Genomic DNA, 26,740 nt, shown 5'->3' on the forward strand with positions numbered 1-26,740 from the left:
GGAACTCCATAACTGGTGAATGCCTGGTAAACTTTACAGCCTTTATTACAGATAAGGGAAGACATGTAAGCTTGGTTTTGATTTGTTGTCAGTAAATGTCCCAGTTCTCATGGTAATCTGAGGTGATAGTAAAACCATGTTTACTTTTTAACATTACTGTGAGAGGCTCTGCGGTACCCGTGACTCACCCAGCGCTTCTGCCCATCCTTCCTTCAGTAGGATTTCCTGAACTGCACCCACCCGTCTGTTACAGCTTGTGCCTACCCAGCAAGTGGAAACAGTAGGGCTGTCTGAAAAGCTCCTGATGATGAGTAATCCTACTGTAACAGCAGTTGGATACTGTTGTACCTTGTTGTGCAATGATGAATAAATGCTATTCATTCTATAGTTACATCTGCAACAGTAATATGAAATGGAGCTATGGGGTTCTTGCCAAAACAAAGCCCACAGTTCCTTGAAAGTCAGTCCAGTCTACGTAAGAAATGGCAAAAGTGTGAGTGAGACCTTTTGAAGTGACCCTGTTTGTTTCCCCTGTAATGACTTTGGGCTGAATTTAGGCCAAATGAAAGTGAGCCTGTCTTCACAGATCAGAACATTGAGACATTTAGTATTTATTTATATATCAGAGGCGTGTTGGCGATGTGAGCCTTTGCCGTGCTGTGGCTCTCTAGATCTCGAGGGGTTTGGGCTGAGGCTTGCGCATGTGCCGCATGTTGGCCCCGGGCTCACTGGGTCTGAAAGGGGCCAGGGCGCTGTATGGCGTGGGGAGGGGCAGGGCGCTGTCGGCTGGGATGTAAGCATTGGGCCGGGACTCTGCTGTGGTGTACACTCCATTTGGAAGCTGGCTCCATTCCTCTTCCTCAGCAATCTAATATACATTCACATGTCAGCAGTGTCAAGTAAAGATTTACATAGAAATATTAAATTATGTAACATCCACTGCAGTAATAGTAATGTTCACTAAAGCAGTAAATGGCAATTCACATTCCTCATAATCATTTAATATAGTTATGTTGAATATTATAGGTTCTCAAACCTAGCTTAACCTGTTGTCAGCACGGGTGTATAGCAAACAGTATGTGGCATTCATCGCACGTGTGTGTGTATGCGCATGCACATGTGTGTTTGTGTGTGTACATGCGCGCGTGTGTGTGACTGAGCCGCTAGGCTGACCCGTGCTTGCTCTTCCGCGTCTGCCCGTCGTCTGTACTGGTTGCGGAGGCAGCGCTGCCACTCTTGCTGGATGATGTCTGAGGGTGGCAGGCCATGCTCCACACGACGATGGCACTCGTCCAGCTGCAGCTCCCGTGCACGCAGCTCCTGCTGCAGACACAATGCCTGGGCCTGCCACATGGCCAGCTCCGCCACCACCGCCATCAGCTGCCTGGAGCACTCCATAATATGGCCCTGGAGGTTATTCACCTGGGTAGGGGTCAGTGCCAAATAAGGGTTGGTATGACGTCCAAATCACAACTATGCTTTAAACATGTTAAAACAACATGCTAGATGTTTGTTTAGATGTATAGTTTGCATTTCTGTTGGTGCCATGGCATTTTATGACATTTTTACTATTTTTAACCAATTAAAGAATCAGTCACAATAAATTGTCAAATTGTCAGAAGTTATGTAAATGTACAGATGAAATAAGTGATTTAATGTAATTGAAATATAAAAATATTTTATTTGTAAACTACGATAATATGGGTTTTTGGTGTACTGAGCAAGTCAACATGCCATAGACATGAATGTTTTCTCTCTAATCTTGGGTCAGTTGGTTTAAAATAATTTTAAATTTCATTTTTACAGTGTAGTACAGTGCTGAAATCAATCAATCAAAATCTAATAGAGTTTTTAAATACTATATAAAACAATACTTTTAACAATGAAAAAATGAATTGGTCTCTGATTATAGTACAGTAAGAACAATTCATACACCTTATTCATCATACTGGACTGGGTGTTTGTGATCTTTCTCTGTCTCTTTCTCTTTGATAGCTAAAGTACAGAAGATGACTGAAACTGTTTAATATCCAGGGCCTTAATTTATCTTCCATCTTGACTTCAAACCTCTCAATAAAACTACCCTTTTAGGAAACCTACATCACTAATTTTACTTTCTCATGAAACACGAGCATGTGTATGTGAGGGTGTATGTAGTGTATCTTTGCTTTATTTTAACAAGGTAATTTGCCCTTGCAGCAGGATCCATATTAAAACGCGCTCTGTGGCGAGCCACTTTCTTTACTTGTAAGAGGCATCTATTAGAAGTTTGTTGTTTGCATACACAGGTTGCCACCTTGGGCAACATGGTGGCTTGGTGTTTAGCCTCTCAGCACTGGGGTCTTGGGTTCAAGTCCCTATCTGAGTGGAGTTTCCATGTTCTCCCCGTGTCTGCGTGGGTTTCCTCCGGGGTCTCCGGTTTCCCACAGTCCAAGTACATGGAGGTTAGGTAAATTGGCATTCCCTGACAAATTCTCCCTGAGTGTGTAACTGTGTGTCACTGTTCAATAAAAAGCAGTTGTCTGAGTGTCTGTGCATGAATGTGTGTGTGCTGGTATGCCTAGTGGTGGATGGTGCTCTGCCACTAGGGTCTGTCCTCTCTCCCCTTCCTGCACCCCATTCAGTCCCCCAAGGGGGCTGTGGATCTTGGTAGAGAGTATGCTGTGCGCAATTGGCTGCCGCTTCTTGCTGGTGTGTGCTGGTCATGTAAGACTTGTACCAGTGTTAAAATTGTAACACAACCTTGGGTATCTTGAAAGGCGCTATATAAATTGAAACATTCATTCATTCATTCTTGTTTATGTGCAGTATCCTATAGAAATGTGAAATAAAAACAAATTTCATTTAGAAATTTTATAATTCTACATTTCAAGCTGCATATTATGGTATATTATAATTTTAATAATACCAACAATAATTTGTTGGTAATTTAATAATAATAATAATGACTTATTATTATTAATAATACAAAAAAACTACAAAAGTAGAAAAATTGTCCATAAATTGATAAAATTTGTCTCATTAAGGAATTTGTGCAATGGTGTAACACGGTTACTCCACAGGACATTTCAAATTGCATGCATTATTGTGGATGACTATGTAAACACTTGAGCATAATAACTTATATATATATATATACAGTTGTGATCAAATTTATTCAACCCCCAATGCTGCGAAGGGTTTTATGGAATTCAGTGCACATTTGTAATTGTGTTCATAATGAAATCTTACAAGGACTTGTTAAAGAACTAAATGCAACTAAGATAGCATCAATTTTTTTTGTCATAAAGTATTAAATGGCCTTTTTGTGATTTCTTCATTGACACAATTATTCAACCCCTTTACGACTACCACTCCTAAGAACAGAGGTTCATTCCAGTGTTTTCCACCAGGTATTGAAAACATCTGTGGATGTCAACGAGCAGCAATCAAGCATGATAAGCACCAATTAGGCAGATTTAAAAGGACTGTGATACTCAGCTCCTTCTAGACATCTACTGGTGTGTTTCCAAGCATGGTGAAGGCAAGAGAATGGTCCCAGAAGACAAGAGAAGAGGTTATTGCTCTTCACAAGAATGGCAATGGATATAAAAAGATTGCGAAGTTGTTAAATATTCCAAGAGACACTATCGGAAGTATCATTCGCAAGTTCAAGTTAAAGGGCACAGTGGAAACGTTACCTGGTCGTGGCAGAAAGAAGATCCTGACCGCGACTGCTGTGCGCTACCTGAAGCGTAATGTGGAGAAAAATCCCCGCGTGACTGCTAAGGAACTGAAAAAAGACCTGTCAGATGTGGGCACTGAAGTTTCAGCTCAGACAATAAGGCGCGCACTGCATAACGAAGACCTCCATGCCAGAACGCCCAGACGCACCCCCTTGCTGACTCCAAAGAACAAGAAAAGTCGACTGCAGTATGCCAAAAGTCATGTGGACAAGCCACAAAGGTTTTGGAACAGTGTACTGTGGTCAGATGAAACTAAATTAGAACTGTTTGGGACAATGGACCAGCGCTATGTTTGGAGAAGGAAGAACCAGGCTTATGAACAAAAGAACACCTTGCCTACTGTGAAGCATGGCGGGGGGTCAATTATGCTTTGGGGCTGTTTTGCTTCTAATGGTACAGGAAAGCTTCAACGTGTGCAGGGTACCATGAATTCCCTTCAGTACCAGGAGATCTTGGAGGAAAATGTGATGGAGTCAGTCACAAACCTGCGGCTTGGGAGACGTTGGACCTTCCAACAGGACAATGAACCGAAGCACACATCCAAGTCCACTAGAGCATGGTTGAACATGAAAGGCTGGAACATTCTAGAGTGGCCATCGCAATCACCAGACTTAAATCCAATTGAGAACCTCTGGTGGGACCTAAAGAAGGCAGTTGCAGTGCGCAAGCCTAAGAATGTGACTGAACTGGAGGCTTTTGCCCATGAAGAATGGGCTAAGATACCCATAGGTCGCTGCAAGACACTTGTGTCAAGCTATGCTTCACGCTTGAAAGCTGTCATAACTGGAAAAGGATGTTGTACTAAGTACTAAAAAATAATGTCACTAGGGGGTTGAATAAAACTGATAATGATGTGAGCACAGTAAAGACATTTGTGGTTATTCCATCATAAATATTATGTTATGTTTGTCTAATTTATAAGTGCCTCTTTGATATAATTGTAAATAAGATGACTGAAATGATCAAAATCAATGTCAAACTGGCCAAAACACTTTATTTCAGTGGGGGTTGAATAAATTTGATCACAACTGTATATAATGATCTATATTTATTAACATTTTACTGAGGTCATACCATGTTCTAATCATACCTGACCATGACCTGAACCTGGTTTATTTTGTCAAATTTTACAGAGAGTTACTAATCTTGACTTGTGGTTGTTGGAGTCTTCAGAGGTCCTTCTGTTTGACATCACATTCTGTTACATGATCTTCTGGCTCCAAAAAGGGTGATTACACCAGTAGACATACCAGACGTTTGACTTGGCAGACATGATTCCCCATGTTAATGGAAATATTCAGAACTGCTATGTTTCTCTATTATTATTTGATATTAAAAATACTTGTTTAAGATTATGCCAGTGTATTTCAGAGGCTGTTTAGAATGTCATTACACATTTTTTCAACAACTTATATTCTTGGTGCTGCATTTTTATGGTTACACCATTTAGACAATTTTGCCCTTTTTCTCTCAATATTATCTCAGAATGTAATAAAATCAGGCATGTCAAGATGTCAAACTTTTAAAGTAATTCAAACTTCAGAGACAGAAAAAAATGAGCGGCACGTCTTTCACCTGTAGACAAAAGACACTGCTAAAGCCCGTGTGACTGTAGGCAAGACAATATGAGGCTGCCTTTTAACTGAACCTTGCCTCTCTCTCCCCCCTTTTCTCACATTGTCTCTTACTCTCACATGCACACACACAAGTATGCTTAAGGATGGTAAGGTAAAAAAGGTAAACGATCTTGAAGGTAAAATTGTTAACTCTAGGTCACCACCCACTCTTAGTCAGCAAGGATGCCAAATTGTTCTAGAGGAGTTACTATACGAATTTGTGTGAGAGAGAGAGTATTCACCTTCTTTGCCAGTATTAGAGTGTCCTCTTTGCCGTTCTCTGCCTTAGTGCGAACGCGCTCAGACAACTGGGTCACCTGCTCATAAACCAGCTCCTTCTCCAGCAGCTGAGCCTCCCTCTCTGCTAGCTGCACCTCCAGCTACATGTACACACACACACACACACACACACACTCACGACTAGAACATGCACAATCACATAGCAATGAGAAACCTGGATGACAGCAACTCTACCTGTTGTATCTTCTTGACAAGCTCTACAGGGGATGGATCTTCACCACTCAGCCTGTGTGATCTTTCCTCTAGATCCTGGTCCTCCAGGGCAATGATGCGATCCTTACACTCAGACAGCTAGCAGGCACACCAGGAGAGATCCATGAACTCAGAACTCAGAGAGGCTCTGATCCATTTAATGATCGGTGCAGCAAACCCCCATAAATCAGTTAGCAGTTATCATGATACTCTTTTTTGCATGCAAAAAATGCATTTTCCTTTGGTTTTAGCCAAAAACAGTAAGTTAACATGGACAAATTACTAGTGTGTTTGGTAAAAACGTGTCATAAATGGTGGCAAGTAGGATTAAGATTTGATTGGAGTTTATTCAGCGTCTTCCCCCTTTTATTGCAGTAATTTAAGTTTGGAACAGGTACTGCCCTCATACACCTGAAAACAACTACAAGACACCTTCAGTATAAGACGTATTACGTGTAAAAGATTCTTAGGGATTTTCTATTATGTTCTCTATATGTTTTGTAAGACATTACACTGTGTTTCCTGAAAGTCACACAACTGTAAAAAAAAAAAAAAGAGTAACTGTTTTTTATAATTTCTTTAATCTTCTTTCCATAAAGTCTTAAAGAAATTAAATGTACGTATGGAATTGTGTCTGCAAGAAGATCCTAGACACTGTGACAGCTTGGCTCTGATTGTGCTGATGCTGATTTATTGCTGTCACACAGTCATATGTTATCAGTAATCATATGCAGTTGTCTTACACACACACACACACACACACTCACATGCTCTCTCTCTCTCTCTCTCTCTCTCTCTCACACTCTCTCTCTCCCTCCATTGCTACAGTAGTTTAGACCTTTCAGCTGCTCCAGATGTTATATCAGAGAAAATGTCAGGTGTCAGAAGTATGTCAGAGAGATGTTACCCAGTTTTGGCATTTAAACATGGTAAAAAAAAGATATTGAATGGAAGTGTTTTCTAAACACAGTCCTCCCGAGTCCAGGCAGGGGTCCAGGCAAAGTTCGGCATTCCAGCAAAATAAGGGCGTGGTGACAACCAGTGAGAACTGAAATCTGATTCCCTCTCAAAATGCTCTGCCCTCTCAATAACAGCAAAAGACTTCAAACAAGGAACTTGAAAATTAAAAGCAGCTAACCAAAGAAACAAGCATTTATGTCAAGCTTTCTTGGCACTTAAAGGCCCCAGAATGATGTGGGCTCAGGCAGTCTTAGCCAATAGAGTTGGTCAGGTGGAATTTGTTCACTGTGCAATCACAAGATTGGAATTTGTTTGTAGCCACCATGTAGCCACCACTGCAACATAGTCAATGTCTGCAAATATCTATGTCTATAAATATCTATGACATAATATTATATCTAGATATTGTAATCAACATTATCATATACAGTGGCTTGCAAAAGTATTCATACCCCTTGAACTTTTCCATATTTTATCCCCTTACAACCACAAACATATATTTCATTGGAATTTAATGTGAAAGATCAACACAAAGTGGTAAACAATTGTGAAGTGCAAAGACAATTATACATGATTCAAAAAAATTTTTTTACAAAAAAAAATTGAAAAGTGCGGTGTGCAAAAGTATTCAGCCCCCCTGAGTCAATACTTTGTGGAACCACCTTTTGCTGTAATTACAGCTGCAAGTCTTTTAGGGAATGTCTCCACCAGATTTGCACATCTAGTGACTGAATCTTTTGCCCATTCTTCAAGCTCGATCAGATTAGATGGAGAGTGTTTGTGAACAGCAGTTTTCAGATCTTGCCACAAATTCTCGATTGGGTTTAGATTTTGGACTTTGGGCCATTCTAACACATGAATATGTTTTGTTTTAAACCATTCCATTGTAGAGCTGGGCGATATGGGAGAACATTTTATCACGATAACTTTTTTCATATCAATCGATATCGATATACATCACGATATAAGTCAAATCACTATTTTCTTTATACTTTAAGTGAGAAATGAACAACATAACTATAACACAACTCTTGTTTCTGGCTACAACCTGCAGATTGTTATTCACAAGAGTTGTTATACAGTGTAAAGGTTTTGATATCGTCTTCAGACATAGATCATAGCCACCAGGGTTCATAAACAGCATTACAAATTTGTTCAGTCTGCAGTGTGTTAACAGAATCACAACATACGGGTGTCAGGAAAGAGTTTCAAAGTTTAATAAGAGTTGTAACTGAAGAAGAAAAGTTGTAACTGAGGGGCAGAAACACAGATAAGGGAATGAACAAAATTTCAGAGTCTGACTGAGCATCACAGACAGTGAATCATAAATCCCCTTACATATGGTCTCTCATTACGTTGAATGCCGCTGTTTCGACTCCTCGGCAGAATCCGACTCCCCTCGTTTGCTCACATATAAAGACGCTACAGATGATATTCGCGATTTCTGTTGTTTGTGTGCATAAATAAGGCGTAATCTTTAATTGTTCATCATAGCAAAACAAAACTAGTGTGCTCAATGAACTACGTTATAATCACTGTAACTCACAGGACTGAAATTTATTTTGGTGACTTATCTGGATGTGTAGGCTATTCCACATAAAGCACATATCTCTATGTTCAACAAGTGTCTAAGTGTCAAATAATATAAACCTTTTTATATTAACCTTTTTTATGGAGGGTTTCATTTTAACCCCGAATATCATCTGTAGTGTCTTTATGTGAGCACAAACGAGGGGAGTCGGATTCTGCCGAGGAGTCTAAGTACCCGTCGCTGCAGAAGCAAAAGTCCAGGGGGTGGAGCTGGATCTAGATCCAACTCCTCCCACATTCCATAGTTTCTTTTGGTCGGGCCAGGGGGCCGGCGGAGCTGCATCTAATCTAACTCCTCCTATGTGTTGCTTACGTTTTCCGACCAGGAAATATACAGTTGTGATCAAATTTATTCAACCCCCACTGAAATAAAGTGTTTTGGCCAGTTTGACATTGATTTTGATCATTTCAGTCATCTTATTTACAATTATATCAAAGAGGCACTTATAAATTAGACAAACATAACATAATATTTATGATGGAATAACCACAAATGTCTTTACTGTGCTCACATCATTATCAGTTTTATTCAACCCCCTAGTGACATTATTTTTTAGTACTTAGTACAACATCCTTTTCCAGTTATGACAGCTTTCAAGCGTGAAGCATAGCTTGACACAAGTGTCTTGCAGCGACCTATGGGTATCTTAGCCCATTCTTCATGGGCAAAAGCCTCCAGTTCAGTCACATTCTTAGGCTTGCGCACTGCAACTGCCTTCTTTAGGTCCCACCAGAGGTTCTCAATTGGATTTAAGTCTGGTGATTGCGATGGCCACTCTAGAATGTTCCAGCCTTTCATGTTCAACCATGCTCTAGTGGACTTGGATGTGTGCTTCGGATCATTGTCCTGTTGGAAGGTCCAACGTCTCCCAAGCCGCAGGTTTGTGACTGACTCCATCACATTTTCCTCCAAGATCTCCTGGTACTGAAGGGAATTCATGGTACCCTGCACACGTTGAAGCTTTCCTGTACCATTAGAAGCAAAACAGCCCCAAAGCATAATTGACCCCCCGCCATGCTTCACAGTAGGCAAGGTGTTCTTTTGTTCATAAGCCTGGTTCTTCCTTCTCCAAACATAGCGCTGGTCCATTGTCCCAAACAGTTCTAATTTAGTTTCCAAAACCTGTTCCAAAACCTTTGTGGCTTGTCCACATGACTTTTGGCATACTGCAGTCGACTTTTCTTGTTCTTTGGAGTCAGCAAGGGGGTGCGTCTGGGCGTTCTGGCATGGAGGTCTTCGTTATGCAGTGCGCGCCTTATTGTCTGAGCTGAAACTTCAGTGCCCACATCTGACAGGTCTTTTTTCAGTTCCTTAGCAGTCACGCGGGGATTTTTCTCCACATTACGCTTCAGGTAGCGCACAGCAGTCGCGGTCAGGATCTTCTTTCTGCCACGACCAGGTAACGTTTCCACTGTGCCCTTTAACTTGAACTTGCGAATGATACTTCCGATAGTGTCTCTTGGAATATTTAACAACTTCGCAATCTTTTTATATCCATTGCCATTCTTGTGAAGAGCAATAACCTCTTCTCTTGTCTTCTGGGACCATTCTCTTGCCTTCACCATGCTTGGAAACACACCAGTAGATGTCTAGAAGGAGCTGAGTATCACAGTCCTTTTAAATCTGCCTAATTGGTGCTTATCATGCTTGATTGCTGCTCGTTGACATCCACAGATGTTTTCAATACCTGATGGAAAACACTGGAATGAACCTCTGTTCTTAGGAGTGGTAGTCGTAAAGGGGTTGAATAATTGTGTCAATGAAGAAATCACAAAAAGGCCATTTAATACTTTATGACAAAAAAAAATGATGCTATCTTAGTTGCATTTAGTTCTTTAACAAGTCCTTGTAAGATTTCATTATGAACACAATTACAAATGTGCACTGAATTCCATAAAACCCTTCGCAGCATTGGGGGTTGAATAAATTTGATCACAACTGTAAATCTAATAAATTCACCCTTAAGACTTTTACCGTTTAAAGATCAAAATGTTCTTCAAATGTTATTTAAATAACACAATACATGTTTTTTTAAGTTTACAAGAAAACATAAAAGTGGACAGGAATAACAATCTGTGATTGCCAACATAATAAAGTACAGTACATTTCTTAAATATGTACTATTTCATTCTTTTAACCTTTAATAAAAATTACTTTTTTCGTTAGGACGGTACACTTCAGTTGTGCAGAAAGAACAGTGGTATTTACTGCAACATGCAGTGCACTGCACAACTGAAAGTGTCTGTCCTTTTTTCAAAACCGTTATATGAATCTATAGATGGATGGAAAAATATAAATAGCATTATATTAGTTGTTGTGAAGTTTTTCAGTGAACTGATTAATGAGGATCGAACTATAATAGATGTTTATGGCTAAAAACCTACAGGGTGCCTGCGTAAAAGCATTCGTCCAGAAAAACTTCCATTGTGTTGTGGCTGGATTTGTAGCGCATTTCAGAAATGTAGTGCATGCATCCTCATTTTGATTAACTTGCTTTGTGTATTTATTTATTAGCATGTGCGCTAAGCCGCCGCCACTCCTACATTCAGTGCTGTGTGCTTCAACCAACCCTGAAATGGCTGGAACTCTAGTTCCACGCTTGATTGGTCTGGGCAGTGCTATTGTCATTGGCTATTCATGTTGTCTGTCAAAACATGGTGGGAATTTAATTTTATTTATTTCTATCGAATGCGTCTTATATTTATATCGAGACAACATTATATTGATATAATTATTGTTATCGTTTTATCGCCCAGCACTATTTCCATTGTAGCCCTGGCTACAATGACCTGCTGGATGGTGAACCTCCACCCCAGTCTCAAGTCTTTTGCAGACTCCAACAGGTTTTCTTGCAAGATTGCCACCACACAGCGTTTGGCATTTTGGCCAAACAGTTTAATTTTTTCTGACCAAAGCACCTTCTTCCACATGTATGCTGTGTCCCCAACATGGCTTCTGGCAAACTGCAAACAGGACGTTTTATGGTTTTCTTTTAACAATGGCTTTCTTCTTGCCACTCTTCCATAAAGACCACATTTGTGCAATGCACGACTAATAGTTGTCCTGTGGACAGATTCCCCCACCTGATGATCTCTGCATTTCGTCCAGTCACCATGGGCCTCTTGGCTGCATCTCCGATCAGTGTTCTCCTTGTTCAGCCTGTAAGTTTAGGTTGATAGCCTTGTCTTGGTAGGTCTACAGTTGTTCCATACTTTTTTCATTTCTGGATAATGGATTTAACAGTGCTCCGTGAGATGTTAAAAGTTTGGGAAATCTCTATATAGCCTAAGCCTGCTTTAAACTTCTCCACAACCTTATTCCTGACCTGTCTGATGTGTTCTTTGGACTTCATGATACTGTTTACTCCCCAATATTCTCTCAACCTCTGAGGCTGTCATGGAGCAGCTGTATTTGTGCTGAGATTAGATTACACACAGGTCTACTCTTTTTAGTTATTTAGGGGGCTGAATACTTTTGCACACCGCACTTTTCAGTGTTGAAAGATCAGTACTTTTGTGTTGATCTTTCACATTTAATTCCAATGAAATATATTTATGTTTGTGGTTGTGGTTGTAAGGGGACAAAGGGGTAAGGGGAAAGTTCAAGCAGTATGAATACTTTTGCAAGCCACAGTATATCTCTAATATCTCTCAAATCTTTCTATAAAATGGAACACAAAATGAAGTTTTCAGTGGGTCAACACCCAGTCAGTAGGCTAAATAAAGCTCAGTATGTAAATGATAAGACGGTCACTTCCTACAGAGTGAGGTGTGTGAGATACACGGGGCACACCACCGAGCTGTAAGACGGCCTTCAGATCCTGCTCATGGTGCAACAGGACCAACCCATTTCCTAATGGAAGACACTCAGGCTTGCATAAGCTGTTGTAACATAATCTCCTGTTCAAGTGTTTGCTTCAGACCACTTGAATCGGGAGATGTTGATGTTAAGAAGGCCAGTGTTTAGACATGGTTCAGTATTAAACTGGGTGGTTTTCTGGTTCATTTATTATCCTTGTCCCTCCATACATTCTTTCTGCTAGCAAACACTAGTTTATCAATGGAGATGCAAGCCATGTTTACCAGGAATCAAATGTTTGGTACATGTTCACACTTAATATTTACAACATAGTACATGACTTAATGCATTCTATTTACGCTACACACAGACGCAATGATTAGTGTATATTTACATAAACATGTACAAACAGACATATATGTAGTTCATGCATACTGACAGTCACGTAAATTTAAATTTTAATGGTCCAATGAAGGTAATTTAAAAACCAGGACATTTCCTCACCTAAAAAAAAACTCGGGACATGACGTCAAATATGGACATATCCCGGGAAATACGGACGTTTGGTCACCCTATCCAGCAATAGTCGCTAGCTAGGCCAGCTACGACATACAGTATACAATTTAGCAGCACTTCCTTAAAGTGGGGCCGTTTCTGACCACAGCCTCATAATGTACAAGTTGCGTTGGAATGACGGTATTCATCGGCCGCCCCGTTACCAAATTAACCGAACTATAACATATATTATAGCTGCGCTCATTGATACTTTACCGGATCATGACTGGGGCAGTCATGGTCTGGTGGTTAGGGAACTGGACTTGTGACCGAAGAGTCCTGGGTTCGATTCCCAGGCCTGAGGCCATGACTGAGGTGCCCTTGAGCAGGGCATCTAACCCCAACTGCTCCCCGGGCGCTGGGCTAGGGCTGCCCAGAGGTGGAAAGAGTACTGAAAAATTGTAATTGAGTAAAAGTATCATTACTTTGCCTAAAATCTACTCAGAGTAAAAGTAAAATTACCCATCTCAAAATTTACTCGAGTAAAAGTACAAAATTACTTCATTTAAAATGTAATTTGAGTAAAAGTTACTTAGTTACTTTCAGTTATTTAATGCATGGATGAATCATGAACCAAATTCAGCACAAGTTGTTTTAATCGATTTCAAAGTGTATTTAAGTGCACATCCACACTTGCAAAAACATTAGCTGGGCTCAGGAACATACTTCCTCACAGCACAAGGACAGTCACAACCTGTACCATAAAGTGCAAACAATTTTCAGTCTTATTGTCCAACGGACAACACTATGATAAGAATAAAGAAATTTAAATTACAAATTATTCAAAAAACAAAATGCACACAAAATTAAGTGCCCACAAGATGCCACAAATCAAACTAAAATGCAACAGGATTCCACTACTCACAATAAAATGCCCACAGGATCCCACATCAAAAATTTTAAAATGCTCATAGGATCCCACAATTTAAAAATAAGTGCTCACATGATCCAACTATTCAAAATACAGTGCCCACCGGATCCCACTATTCACAATAAAATGCCCACAGGTTGCCACAACTCAAATTAAAATGTAAAATGACCACAGGATCCCACATCTCAAAATAAAACAAAATGTGTACAGGATTCCACTATTTAAAACGCTCACAGGATCCAACTATTCAAAATACAGTGCTCACAGGATTCCACTTTTCACAATAAAATGTCCACAGGATCCCACAGAACCTGATAGATAGAAGATTTAAAGATAGAACAATCTCATTCTTTGGGGAAAAAAGTGCACAACATTATGACCTGATTATGAGACAATGGAAAGGGCGCACGCAAGGCAAGGCCATGCAATTGGCCTTCAGTTCTGGGACTCAGAAGTTAAAATTTCTGCCCGCATTTAATTTTTCACCATCAATATTTTTTAACTCAGTAATGTGAGGGCATTCAAATGTAGTGAAGTTAAACTACTTGGGTCAAAATAACAAACATAAATACCCGCCCGTCTCCTTGGCAGTGTATAAAGCGCTCGATAAATTCATCAACAGCAACACAGTTTATTGAAACCCTCCCTGACTTAACTGCTTTAGCCCACTCGCCATCCGATCCAGGAGAGTTAGATAGTCTAACCGACTACTTAGAGAATACCTGCAGATCAGCTCTAGATATAGTAGCTCCACTAAAATATAAAAAAGCTAGATCCAAAAAGCTCGCCCCGTGGTACACTGACCAAACTAGAAACTTAAAACAAATAGCACGTAAATTAGAGCGGAAATGGCGATCTACTAAATTGGAAGTATTCCACTGTGCCTGGAAGGATAGCATTATTGACTACAAACGGGCACTCACTAAAGCACGCTCAGCATACTTAGCCTCACTGATAGAGAAAAATAAAAACAATCCTAGATTTCTTTTTAATACTATTTCTAAACTTACAAAAAATCAAGCAGGCACAGAACCTCAGATTCCAGTAAACCTCACTAGTAATGTATTTATATATTTATTTGATAATAAAATAGAGAATATTAGACAAAATATAAAACCCTTTATTAGCAATACAACTGGTATGTCATCTGGTTTGGTTGATATTGATTTAAATTACATACCGGGAGAAAAACTTGATGCTTTTCATCCACTCCCAAAATCAGAATTAGAGAAAATAATTTCTTCCTTAAATTGTACTACCTGCACACTAGACTCAGTTCCCTCAAAGTTATTAAAAGAGGTATTACCAGCTGTAACTGAACCTCTTCTAACTATAGTTAACTCATCCATTACAATAGGTCACATGCCCAAATCATGTAAGTTAGCAATTATCAAACCTCTGATCAAGAAACCAAATCTTGATCCGACTGTGCTAATTATAGACCCATTTCAAACACATCATTTATATCTAAGATCATAGAAAAAGCTGTTGCCCAGCAATTATGCCTATATCTGCATAGGAATAACATATTTGAAAAGTTCCAATCTGGTTTTAGGCCCCATCACAGTACTGAAACAGCATTAGTTAAAGTAACAAATGATCTCCTCCTTGCATCAGATCAAGGCTATGTATCACTGTTAGTGCTTCTTGATCTCAGTGCAGCTTTCGACACAATTGATCATAGGATCTTGCTAGAAAGGTTAGAACGCTGGGTTGGAGTCTCAGGCACAGCTCTTTCATGGTTTCAGTCTTACTTAACAAATCGCTATCAGTTTGTAGAGCTCAATAATATTTCATCCAAACGTACAATGGTTAAATATGGGGTCCCGCAAGGCTCCATCTTAGGACTACTATTTACATTATATATGCTACCATTGGGCACAGTTATAAACAAACATGGTGTCAATTTTCACTGCTATGTGGATGACACTCAACTTTACATATCAGCCAAACCCGATGACAAACTCAGTTTAGGAAAAATTGAGGCCTGTGTAAGAGATATTAAATGCTGGATGTCTCTAAACTTCCTACAATTAAATGAGGACAAAACAGAAGTTCTCCTTGTGGGCCCTAAGGCCGCAAGACAGAAAATTCCAAATTTAATGCTTAATCTTGCAGACTATCCCATTACACCTGGCACAGTAGCCAAAAACCTAGGCATCATACTCGACTCTGACCTATCATTTGATAAATATATAGATAATACTACTAGGATAGCTTTTCTACATCTCCGCAATATTGCCAAATTAAGAAATGCATTATCACAGGATGATGCAGAAAAATTGGTGCACGCCTTTGTTAGCTCTAGACTAGACTACTGCAATTCACTACTGTCAGGATGTTCAAATAGGAATCTAAATAAACTTCAAATAGTTCAAAATGCCGCAGCTAGAGTTCTGACCAGAACTAGAAAATTTCAGCATATTAGACCAGTCCTATCAGCCCTGCATTGGCTCCCAGTTAAATTTCGTATTGATTTTAAAATTCTATTATTAGCATATAAAGCACTACACGGGCTTGCTCCTGAATACCTCCAGGAACTTATTTCCTACTATGAACCCCCACGTCAACTAAGATCACAGGGTGCTGGTCTGTTATTAGTTCCACAAATTAACAAGGTAACAGCAGGGGGAAGAGCCTTTTCTTATAAGGCCCCCCAGCTTTGGAATAATCTTCCTAAATGTGTCCGGGACTCTGACACAGTCACAATCTTTAAATCTAGGTTGAAAACCCACTTATTTAGTCTAGCGTTTGATAATTAATATCCCCCTTAGATAAAGGTACAGATCCAGGGGTTCATAGACGAAGGGTTTTATGGTAGACTGGGGTGCTGGTGCTGTCATCCTGTCACTGCTCGTGGTCACTCAAGTTTGTTGACAGTGCAGTGGACGGATGCCATTGTCTCAGAATGCCCCCAAGCCTATGTTACCTTCTGGTTCTGCCTTTTTTAGCTAGGCTGTAATAATTTAACTTAGTGCAGGAGTTGCTGCCACACTCCAGAAATGTTTATAATTTTACCTGTCCTGTACATGTCCTCATACAGAGCTAATTTTCCCTGTTTCATTTCTCCACATGGCTGCCCGCCTGCTTGAGGAATAATGAGATGAGGAGAGACAAGCGATCCATCCTGGGCCGGCCACCTCCTGCCTAACCAGATGCCTACACCATGATGGACATTATTACATCTTTTATATTCTGTCTAAATGGACATTATTGCATCTTTTACATTCTGTCTACTTTCTGTCTATATTTTTGTTGTTGTCATGGTGACCGGTGTCGGCCAGAGGAGGATGGGCTCCCCCCCTGAGTCTTGGTTCCTCTCAAGGTTTCTTCCTCATGCAAAAAACTAGGGAGTTTTTCCTTGCCACTGTCGCCTTTGGCTTGCTCACTGGGGGCTAGGACTCGGCACTTGTAAAGCTGCTTTGTGACAACAACTGTTGTAAAAAGCGCTATATAACTAAAATTTGATTTGATTTGATTTTTGATTTGAAAATGTACTCAAGTAAAAGTAAAAATTACATATTTCAAAAACTACTCAGAAAATTACAAATTACTCATAAAAAGTACTCAATTACAGTAATGTGAGTAAATGTAATTAGTTACTTTCCACCCCTGGGGCTGCCCACCACTCTGGGCATGTATGCACCACAGCCCCCTAGTAGTCACTAGTGTGTGTATGTGTGTGTGTGTGTGTTCTAACTGCACAGATGGGTAAAAAGCGGAGGACAAACAAACAGTGATCCACCTGTAGCTCTGAAAGGGCTAGAGCGCATTACCAAGCATGTCGAGATTTCTCTCTGTACAGGTTGTGCTATTGCGATATAAGAGAGTAAAGTGAGAGAAGAATGGCTCCTTGGTACAACGTGTCAGACCTGGAGTCACTACCTCCGTCCGCCATCAGAGGTCACAATCACCAGAATTTTAGTAATCAGCTGTTTTCTGTCAAAGCTGATTGAAACCAGTACTAAAGCCCGTCCTCCCCAGCCCTACCTCGCGAAGTATTGCCATCTCTTTACGAGTGACTACTGAGCGTATTCCTAGTGAATTCTCTAATAGTCTTTTTGGTACTTGATCTTGCTCTGGTTTTGTCGTTTGCCCCCGTCTAGCCATCTGGTACTTCTGCCTGACCTCACCAGTGTCCTCGGACCTGGCTGCTGGTGTCCTGTCTTCCCGTAGCCTGTGTCTCTCTTCGCTATTCCCCTTTTTGTGTATTTTTGTCCTCCTTGAATTAAAGGAATTCTGCCTGCACACTCTGCTCATGGATCCTCATTCACAGCCTGATCACCAGGCATTACACAACGAGTCACACGCGTAGTCTTGTCACGTTGAGGACCCCGGCCCCTCCCTTTTGGGCGTGTGTCAACGTTGTCCACGTGCTTTGTCTGCGTCAGTGGATATACGTGGTTAGGGTTTTTGTCGTGTGATTAATAAGTCTCACCTGTGAATCGTCTCGTGATCACGTAGGGCTAATGTGTCTTGTCTATTTAATGTGCACTCGCGCAGTGTCCTGTGCTCGTCGTTGTCTAGAGTCTACACGTTTCTGTGTGAACGTTATATGTTTCTCGTGCGCTATTGCGCAATCTCTGTGTACTCAAATTAAAAGTGACGTGTTCTGCAAGGATTCGGTGTCTCGTCCTTCGCTCCACCCCGTTTGTCACAAGTCTCAAACGAGCTGCACAAATCCTGGAGCGTAAATAGCGAAATTCTAAGTTAGAAGTATATAGATTATCATGGAAAAACAGCCTTATTGAATGAAAACATGCTCTCCATACGTTAAGATTGATAAAAATTAGTCATGCTATCTCAGACCCTGCCAACCTACAAATGCACTCTGACAAATGCTATCTGGTCAGCTCTGATGCTCCAATTGGTCTTATTGGAGCTTATTTAATTGGAAAACCCTGCCAAACCTTCCACATGCATACTAGATGCCGTACCAACTCATCTACTCAAATAATTACTGCACAGTAATGTAATTCTCTGAGCCTAGGCTACATCCCCAGATCACTTAAATTTGCAGTCACAAAGCCACTAATTAAAAAACTGGAACTGCCCAACTGTAGGTCAATCTCTAATCTGTCGTTCATTGGCTGGAGACACTCATTGACACTCAATGGCATAAGAGGTCAAGCACTCTCCTGGTTCAAATCCTACCTGACAGATCGTTACCAATTTGTTCTTGTAAATAACAAATGTTCAGAACATACCAAGGTAAAATATGGTGTCCCACAAGGATCTGTATTGGGCCCCATATTATTCTCATTGTATATGCTACCGCTGGGCACTGTAACGTTTGGAAGAGACAGAGAGGGATCCTCATGCAAAAGCACAGTGCTCTTTATTTGGCAGATAGATACAACCAGAGAATGCGAGATGTTAATGCATAAACGGAATTGATCTAATGCCGTTTGTTGGGAGTGGTCTATCTGGTCCGGGGTCGTAACGGGAAGGCAGAGTCCGTACGGTACCTGAGAGCTAGGCAGGAGACGGGGTCGAGGGAACAGGCAGAGGTCGGTACACAGGAGAAACAGCAGAGTATGATACCGCTCGGTACGCAACATAGTTGGCAATACTTCGCGACGAGGTGTTGTGATGACGGTGTATATGAATGCCTGGAATGTGGGCGTGGTGATGAACAGCTGAGTCCTTAATGGCTATCAGATGACATTCCTGACAGGCACAATCATTCGTAGGCATGGTATTAGATTCCATTGCTGTGCAGTTGTATATATCTTCTAATCTGGATGATGTCAATACTACTCCAAAAATTGAGAACGTCCAGGACATAAAAAACTGGATGGCATCTAATTTTCTTTTAAAGTCCGATAAAACTAAGGTGTTGCTTCTTCGACCAAAAGCTGCTAGAAGCAATTGGTCTCATATTCCTCTTATCCTAGATGGCTTTTCAGTGACACTTAAATCTAATGTAAGAAACTTAGGTGTCACTTAGGTGTTAATCTGATCTTTCATTTGACACACATATATGCAATGTCACTAAGACTGCCTTTTCCATTTACGTAATATCGCCAAGCTGAGACATTTACTTTCATTAGCTGGTCCATGCTTTTGTCTCATCAAGATTGTACTACTGTAATGGTCTTCTAATTGGATGCTTTAAACAGTCCCTAAAGAAACACCAACTTGCTGCAGCTAGAGTCCTAACTAGGGCTAGAAAATTTGATCACATTAGTCCTACTCTCTCTGAGTTACACTGGCTTCTGGTAAAATATCAAATTGATTTAAAAATTCTTCTGTTGACCAATAAGGTGTTAAATGGTCTTGCTCCACAATATGCGAGTGAACTCATTGCATACTATAACCCATTCCCAAAATGCAGGATTTCTCTTACTTCCAAAAATTTGTAAGACTACAGCCAGAGGCAGAGAATTCTCCTTTAAAGCCCCTCAGTTATGGAATAGCCTTTCAGCTATAATCCGAGATTCTGACACAGTTCCAATCTTTAAATCTAGACTTAAGACTCACCTATTTAATCACATCTTCAGTTAATATTCTACATGTGAAGGTGTGGTGCTTGGTCATTTAGTCTTCTGGTAATCTGAGATGTTGATGCTGTCATCCAGCCATGTCATGTCATCACTGTAATTGTGACAATGACTGGTGGAAAGCAATGGCTCAGTGAGCCCTCATGACTGTGGTCACCTCCAGGCCCCTCCCTTTAGTTATCCTGCTATAGATAAGCCTGCTGGAGTCACATGCTAATCACTGGCACATGAGCTATGCATGTCTGTTAAAATGGATGGCTGTCTAATTCATGCTCACATACTCAACCTGTATTTTATATCTTGGTTGCATGCTTCTACCATAGACAATTCCATACAAGCACCTAGCAGATGTCTGGCTTGCCAGTGGATGTGCAGATGCTGTGTATGATGTGCCATTGCCACAAGAGGACACGCTGATGCCAACTCCTACCTGAGGCTCATCTGCATTGAATGGACTGTGACTACTTGGCCTGGAAATAGAACTATAACTATTGAACTATATTTGACCTATAAATACGGACTTTTGCTAGCGGACCGCCCAATGGAGGATGGGCTCCCTTTTGAGTCTTGGTCCTCAGAAGTTTTCTTCCTAATCCCTGCCATTTTAGGGAGTTTTTCCTTGCCACTGTCACCTCTGGCTTGCTCATTAGGGATCTGGACCCATACGATTGTGACAACATGTGTTGCAAAAAGTGCTATATAAATACATTTGACTTTGACTTTTAAGGAATTACATGTAGTATACATATTCAGTGCTGCTCCTACCTGAATCTGCAGTAACGTACACTCCTCTTCCAGAGCTCTCCTGCATGACACCTGTTTCTTGGCCAGGTCCACTTGCCTCCTCTCCTCACTGCTGAGCATGGTGAGGGAGCGGATCTCTTCCTCTAGGCCCTGTATCTCCAGAGAGCCCTTCTGGATCACACTCTCTTGCACGTTCACCTTCTCATAAAAGATGCACATCTCCTCCTCTCGCTCCAACAGCTGCATACCTCTGTCCCACACAAACCCCCACACACACACACGCACATAACATGCACCCAGGCTCATTTGCGCAAATATCTGTGGATGGCGACGCATTCACATTCCACCCTCAGCCTGAAACTGTAGGGTCAGATCGCTTCGTGGGTTACGGGTAAATGTTGGGTGCTGTCTCAGCAGCTCAGCCTCCACCCTCTCGTTCCTTCTGCGGAGGGTGGAGCGCTGCCTCACCTCTTGTTCCGGACCTGGATGGTGGTGTCGTAGGTCTGCCGCATGCGTAGCAGCTCCTGCTCCTGGGCGCTGATGGTGAATGCGAGCTGGCCCATGGTCAGCCTCTTCTCGTCCCTCTGCCGCCGTGTCTCCTGGAGCACCCTGGTCACCTTGGAGATGTCATTCCTCAGGCTGTCCCTGATCATGTGGCTATGAACACACTTCAGACGAGCCTTCTGCAAAAGCCTGTGCACAATGACATATATAAATCATTTACAGAGAAAGAGGAGGGTGATATGTGAAAAATATAAATTTTTGTGACTGTCTCACCTCACAGTTATGAGTAGGATAGAATCTTGTGAATATGAACTTGTCTTTATTGACTGAGCTTTGAATATGAGAGAACCTGTTTTTACAGACTGAGTTGTGAATATGAGAGAACCTGTCTTTATTGACTGCAGTGGTGTGCAGGATCTTGAGCTCATTCTCCAGGATTTTGAACTGCTCTCTCATCTCCACAATGCGCTGGGTGGCAGTCTGGATCAGGTTCACACACTTGTTCCGCTCACGTTTGACAGTGTTGTACACCTTGGCAGACATGCTCAGTCTGGCCACAGCAGGGACACATTATGTTATCACCATAAACACACAAGTAAATACAGTTATATGACCAGTCGGCTGGAGTTTGTAAGATGAATAAGAACCCTGGCAAGTAAGCTTTAACACAAACCCACAGAAGGAAAACAGTATTCAAGCTTTCTCAGAAATAATGTCCACCATGAGAAGAAACGTCCACAATGAGAAGAAACATCCAATAGAGGGAGGAAATAGAAGCCTGGTGTGTGATGCTCTAATTACATATGTTCCTTTTTTTGTAGCAGCACAGTAGAATCACTTCCCTTCTCCTGCATTCACTGGAGGGTATTTTACCGTGACTGAATGTTCTGGTACTGCTTCTTATGCTCCAGAATCTGCAACTGTTTGCCCTGGACATCCTGTTTGATACGGCTGTATCTTAGCTGTGAAGAGACTGGTGTCAGGTAGCTTGCGACAGCATACACATCAAACAAAACTCCAGAATATACTTATCTTATTTGATTTTTAACAAGAGGATGTTCACATTCAAGACATACTTATGGACATTCATAAGGGTGTAATAAGACATGTTCGGAGCAGTAAATTACTCTGCCTGTTATGCAGCATTAGCTTTGGATGCGTCTGAGTGCGCATCTAAATGGCTGTGGACGAGTTTATGTTATTTTGCAGGAATTGCAGCTGTGTTGCAGGAGTGGGGCATCATGCCTGGGCTTTGAGCAGCTCGCGGCTCTTCTGATCTCTCTCGTCTGCTTTGATGTGGGTCAGGGTGTGGAGGTGATGTAGCTCCCCACGGCGGCGATCTGACTCCCTTATCAGAGCCTGCTCCTGCTCTACACACCGGACCACCTGGACCTCAGCATCCGCTACTGACTGCTGCCATTGCACACACGCACATTCATACACACACATATACACACACGTGCACACAAACATACACATACACAAACAAAAGCACTCACAAACACACGCACACACACGTGCGCACACACAAACACACACACACGCACACACACACACACACACACACACACACACACACACACACACACACACACACACACACACACACACAAATACACACACAGACAATGAGGTAAACACAAGTGCATAATGGCATTGTCTATGAGGATTTTTGGTGAGATCACAATATTGAAGTTTATTTGTACCTAATTAACTGTATCATATATCAACCATAAATGTAATTTTTTATTTATGCACTACAGGGTTCTATACACCAGAGGAGTACCTGATGAACTATATTCAGTTTAAGGTCGTCCACTTCCTTTTGCACATCCTTAATTTTCTGTAGCAAGTCATCATTCCCTGGCATCATATCTCTCTGGACGAAACAAATATAAATATGTTTATTAGTGCTGTCAAATTTTAGAAACTATTTTGTAAATTCAATTAATCAAACATACAGTTTTTGTACCTTGTACCTAGCTAGCTAGCAACATTTAAAGAGCTTTAATACTTAAGTTCAACAGAATGAGACACTGTATAACACAACTCGTTTCCGACTTCCTAGAGAGTCCCTGCTTAAAATAATTCATCCAGAAACACTTCTGTTGTGGTGTGACTGGATTTGCAGTATTTCTAAATTTGCAGTGCATTTCTGAAATGTAGCATACACATTGACATTTTGATTAATTTGCTTTGTGTATTTGCAGCACATTTTTCTTTTGCAGCACAATGGTTTTTTTGCAGCACGATGGATGACAAGTTTCCTCAGCCACCATAGTGATCAGTATATAACTTTTTTATAACAGTAGACAACTTTTTTGTCAAATAATTGTTGAAAGTGGCACTGATACAGCACCGATATTACTGAGCAATAGATAATAGCTGCATTCATTTATATGAACCAAGGTTCATATATACAGTATTAGCAATAAAAGTTTGGCAGTGTAAGGACTCACACTGAAGGTTATCTCAAAAATGTCTTAATAGTTTTAAGGCTTTGGAGTGTCCATAAGGCATGGTAAATGCATCTAGAATAGGGGCTCTAATGCGGATTCATGAACTATCACTCACAGAGTTGCAATGCAAATGATGATCATTTAAAAGGAAGATGGAAGTATCAAAGTGATTTTTCAAAGATGTACATCCTGTTTTGCAACTATATGTGCATGCATCACATGAACTCTCTATTTCACTTCCCTTTAATGGGTTGACCAATGTTATGTCATGCTTGTGTGCATGTTGGAGCCGTTTAGATGAGCTGTTGAGTCAGCCTCATGACTATATATCTGCCATTCGAAAAGAACTGGGTAATGCAGGGTAATCCAACATTGGTCTCATGTGTGTCTAGTTTAATTCCTTATTTGTGTATTTAAGCCCTGTATGATTCACTTATTTGCTGGTTATTGTCCCTAGCAAACAACATTTTTTCCTAGCCTCTGTGTTTCCTCTGCCCAGTATTGTATTGTTAAACTGTCATTTGGTTTAAGCCTTGTTTATTATTGTTTATTCTTAATGTCTGTTCTAGTTTCTATTGTGTTTTTTGTGTTTGCTTTAGTTCATTATGTCTCTTCTTGTCGATTATGTGTCTGTATTGGCTTGATCTCAAGATATGAACTTGCACTGTGTCTGTGACCCTGTGTGTGGGTTTGCCCTTAATAAATCTTACTCTTCTCAGCACATGCATCTGCCTCGCAAAAAGCCTGATGCAAATGATGATAGCCTAGTTGTTGCTTTAATATAAAGATCATAAATATCCTAAATTATAGTGTATACAGAATAAGTCCAGGCAGTTAGAGGGGCATGGCCATGTGCACATACACACCAGAATATAATGGATAGTATATTAACTAATATTTATACAAATAAAAGACAGAAACAGTCATATGTACGAAATATTTATTAAATCATACAAATATTGGTGGTACCATTCCAATTAATTCACTCACCTTTGATATACCAACTCTAACCTCAATGGCCGTGGTACTGTGAGCCAGGCATGGTGACCTCCACCCAGCTGTGCACTGACCTGCTGCTTGGTTTTGGTGTAGCACTCCTGCGTGTGGAGCAGAGCATCTCTGGCCACCTTCAGCTTCAGCTGCGTTTTCTTGAGGTGCCCCAGCAGCTTCTCCTTCTCCCATAGCCGGTGCGCCAAGTTTTCGTGGAGGGTCTTCCTCTCCACCATGCTGTGGCTCAGGTTGATGTCCAGCACGCCTCTGTGTACCACCACAGCAGATGTGATCAGACTTAAATCTACAATCAGTTAACTTCATTGAGAAAGGAAGTAAATCAACAAAACTGATTTCCACACTATCACCCTTTTATCCATTGCAATGTATCCACCTGTGTCCCAGGAGGACGGTTTCCTTCTCCTTGTTCATTTCTATCTCTTTGAGCAGCGTGCTGTTCTTCGTCTGGATGACCTTGGCGTGAGCACTGTGGTGCTCCAGCTCTCTCCCCACAGCCCGCCGCTCCTCATCCAGCTGCCTGCACTGCACCTGCAGGCTCTTCTTCACCTCCACTAGCTCCTGCAGCTCCTGATCTAGATCAGTTTTATGTGCCTCCATGTCCCTGTTACTCACATGTCCGCGCAAACACACATGTACGTGTACATACACACACACACACACACACACACACACACACACACGTATCCTGATTACTATTTGAAACCTTTAAAGGTTTCCACATCAACTGCTCCATGGGACATGGGACAACATGCCAGACTGTTCAAACACCACATCTGGTACATTTCAAGGTCGAGACTTGAGCCACTTTGACATTAGACTGTGAATCAAAAGGCCTTTAAAGCACTTGCTTCTTTTTGCAGTTGATCATCTCGATCTCCTTCACCAGCTGACCATGCGTAGAGAGCAACTGAGCCAGCTCATCCTGCAGACAAAGACACCATGGACATGAGATGTCAGCCCCTGGGAGGACTGGTGCAGCCCTGGTTCCGTGGGCCGGAGCACACCTCCTTGTTATGGATGGTTCCTTTCTTGTCCTCCAGTTCCTGCAGCTCCTTCTGCAGCTGCTTGGTGCGGGCCTCCAGGTCCTCAGTTAAAGCCCTGATCTCCTCTCGCCGCTGTGCAATCTCTTTCTTCATCTCCTCGCAGCTCTCCTTCAGGGCCATGGACTGCTTCTCCTCATCCTAGGAAAGCACATGGACCATCCAGCAATGAATGTTTAACGACTCATATGTACAGTGTATATACAGTATATATATATATATATATATATATATATATACTGCTCAAAAAAATTAAGGGAACACTTAAACAACACAATATAACTCCAAGTCAACCACACTTCTGTGAAACCAACCTGTTCAGTTAGGAAGCAACACTGATTGTGAATCAATTTCACCTGCTGTTGTGCAAATGGAATAGACAACAGGTAGAAATGAGAGGCAATTAGCAAGACCCCCCCTATAAAGGAGTGGTTCTGCAGGTGGGGACCACAGACCACTTCTCAGTACCTATGCTTTTTGGCTGATGTTTTGGTCACTTTTGAATGTTGGTGGTCCTTTCACACTCGTGGTAGCATGAGACGGACTCTACAACCCACACAAGTGGCTCAGGTAGTGCAGCTCATCCAGGATGGCACATCAATGCGAGCTGTGGTAAGAAAGTTTGCTGTGTCTGTCAGCGTAGTGTCCAGAGGCTGGAGGCGCTACCAGGAGACAGGCCAGCAAAATGACCTCCAGCAGGCCACAAATGTGCATGTGTCTGCACAAACAGTTAGAAACCGACTCCATGAGGATGGTATGAGGGCCCGACGTCCACAGATGGGGGTTGTGCTCACAGCCCAACACCGTGCAGGACGCTTGGCATTTTCCAGAGAACACCAGGATTGGCAAATTCGCCACTGGCACCTTGTGC

At 41.4% G+C, this 26,740-nt stretch overlaps 1 protein-coding gene across 3 annotated transcripts in view; it reads right to left on the minus strand.

Annotated features, from left to right (window-relative positions):
• Positions 1-519: 519 nt before the first annotated feature.
• ccdc146 (coiled-coil domain containing 146) overlaps positions 520-26,740 on the minus strand; it is a 36,981-nt gene continuing 10,760 nt past the window's right edge. For all 3 annotated transcript variants that reach the window (XM_077006466.1, XM_077006464.1, XM_077006465.1), the window contains exons 6-19: positions 25,834-26,010; positions 25,678-25,751; positions 25,203-25,430; positions 24,889-25,075; positions 23,146-23,238; positions 22,605-22,772; positions 22,233-22,321; positions 21,745-21,909; positions 21,324-21,548; positions 20,877-21,105; positions 5,816-5,932; positions 5,584-5,721; positions 1,174-1,422; positions 520-868 (exon numbers count right to left, since the gene is read on the minus strand). In XM_077006466.1, coding sequence (XP_076862581.1) covers positions 668-868; positions 1,174-1,422; positions 5,584-5,721; positions 5,816-5,932; positions 20,877-21,105; positions 21,324-21,548; positions 21,745-21,909; positions 22,233-22,321; positions 22,605-22,772; positions 23,146-23,238; positions 24,889-25,075; positions 25,203-25,430; positions 25,678-25,751; positions 25,834-26,010 — 2,340 coding nt within the window. In that variant the 3' untranslated portion in view covers positions 520-667. The remainder of the gene's footprint in view (positions 869-1,173; positions 1,423-5,583; positions 5,722-5,815; positions 5,933-20,876; positions 21,106-21,323; positions 21,549-21,744; positions 21,910-22,232; positions 22,322-22,604; positions 22,773-23,145; positions 23,239-24,888; positions 25,076-25,202; positions 25,431-25,677; positions 25,752-25,833; positions 26,011-26,740) is intronic.

Source organism: Brachyhypopomus gauderio, chromosome 5 (assembly GCF_052324685.1).
Source record: "Brachyhypopomus gauderio isolate BG-103 chromosome 5, BGAUD_0.2, whole genome shotgun sequence".
NCBI classification, from domain to species: Eukaryota; Metazoa; Chordata; class Actinopteri; order Gymnotiformes; family Hypopomidae; genus Brachyhypopomus; species Brachyhypopomus gauderio.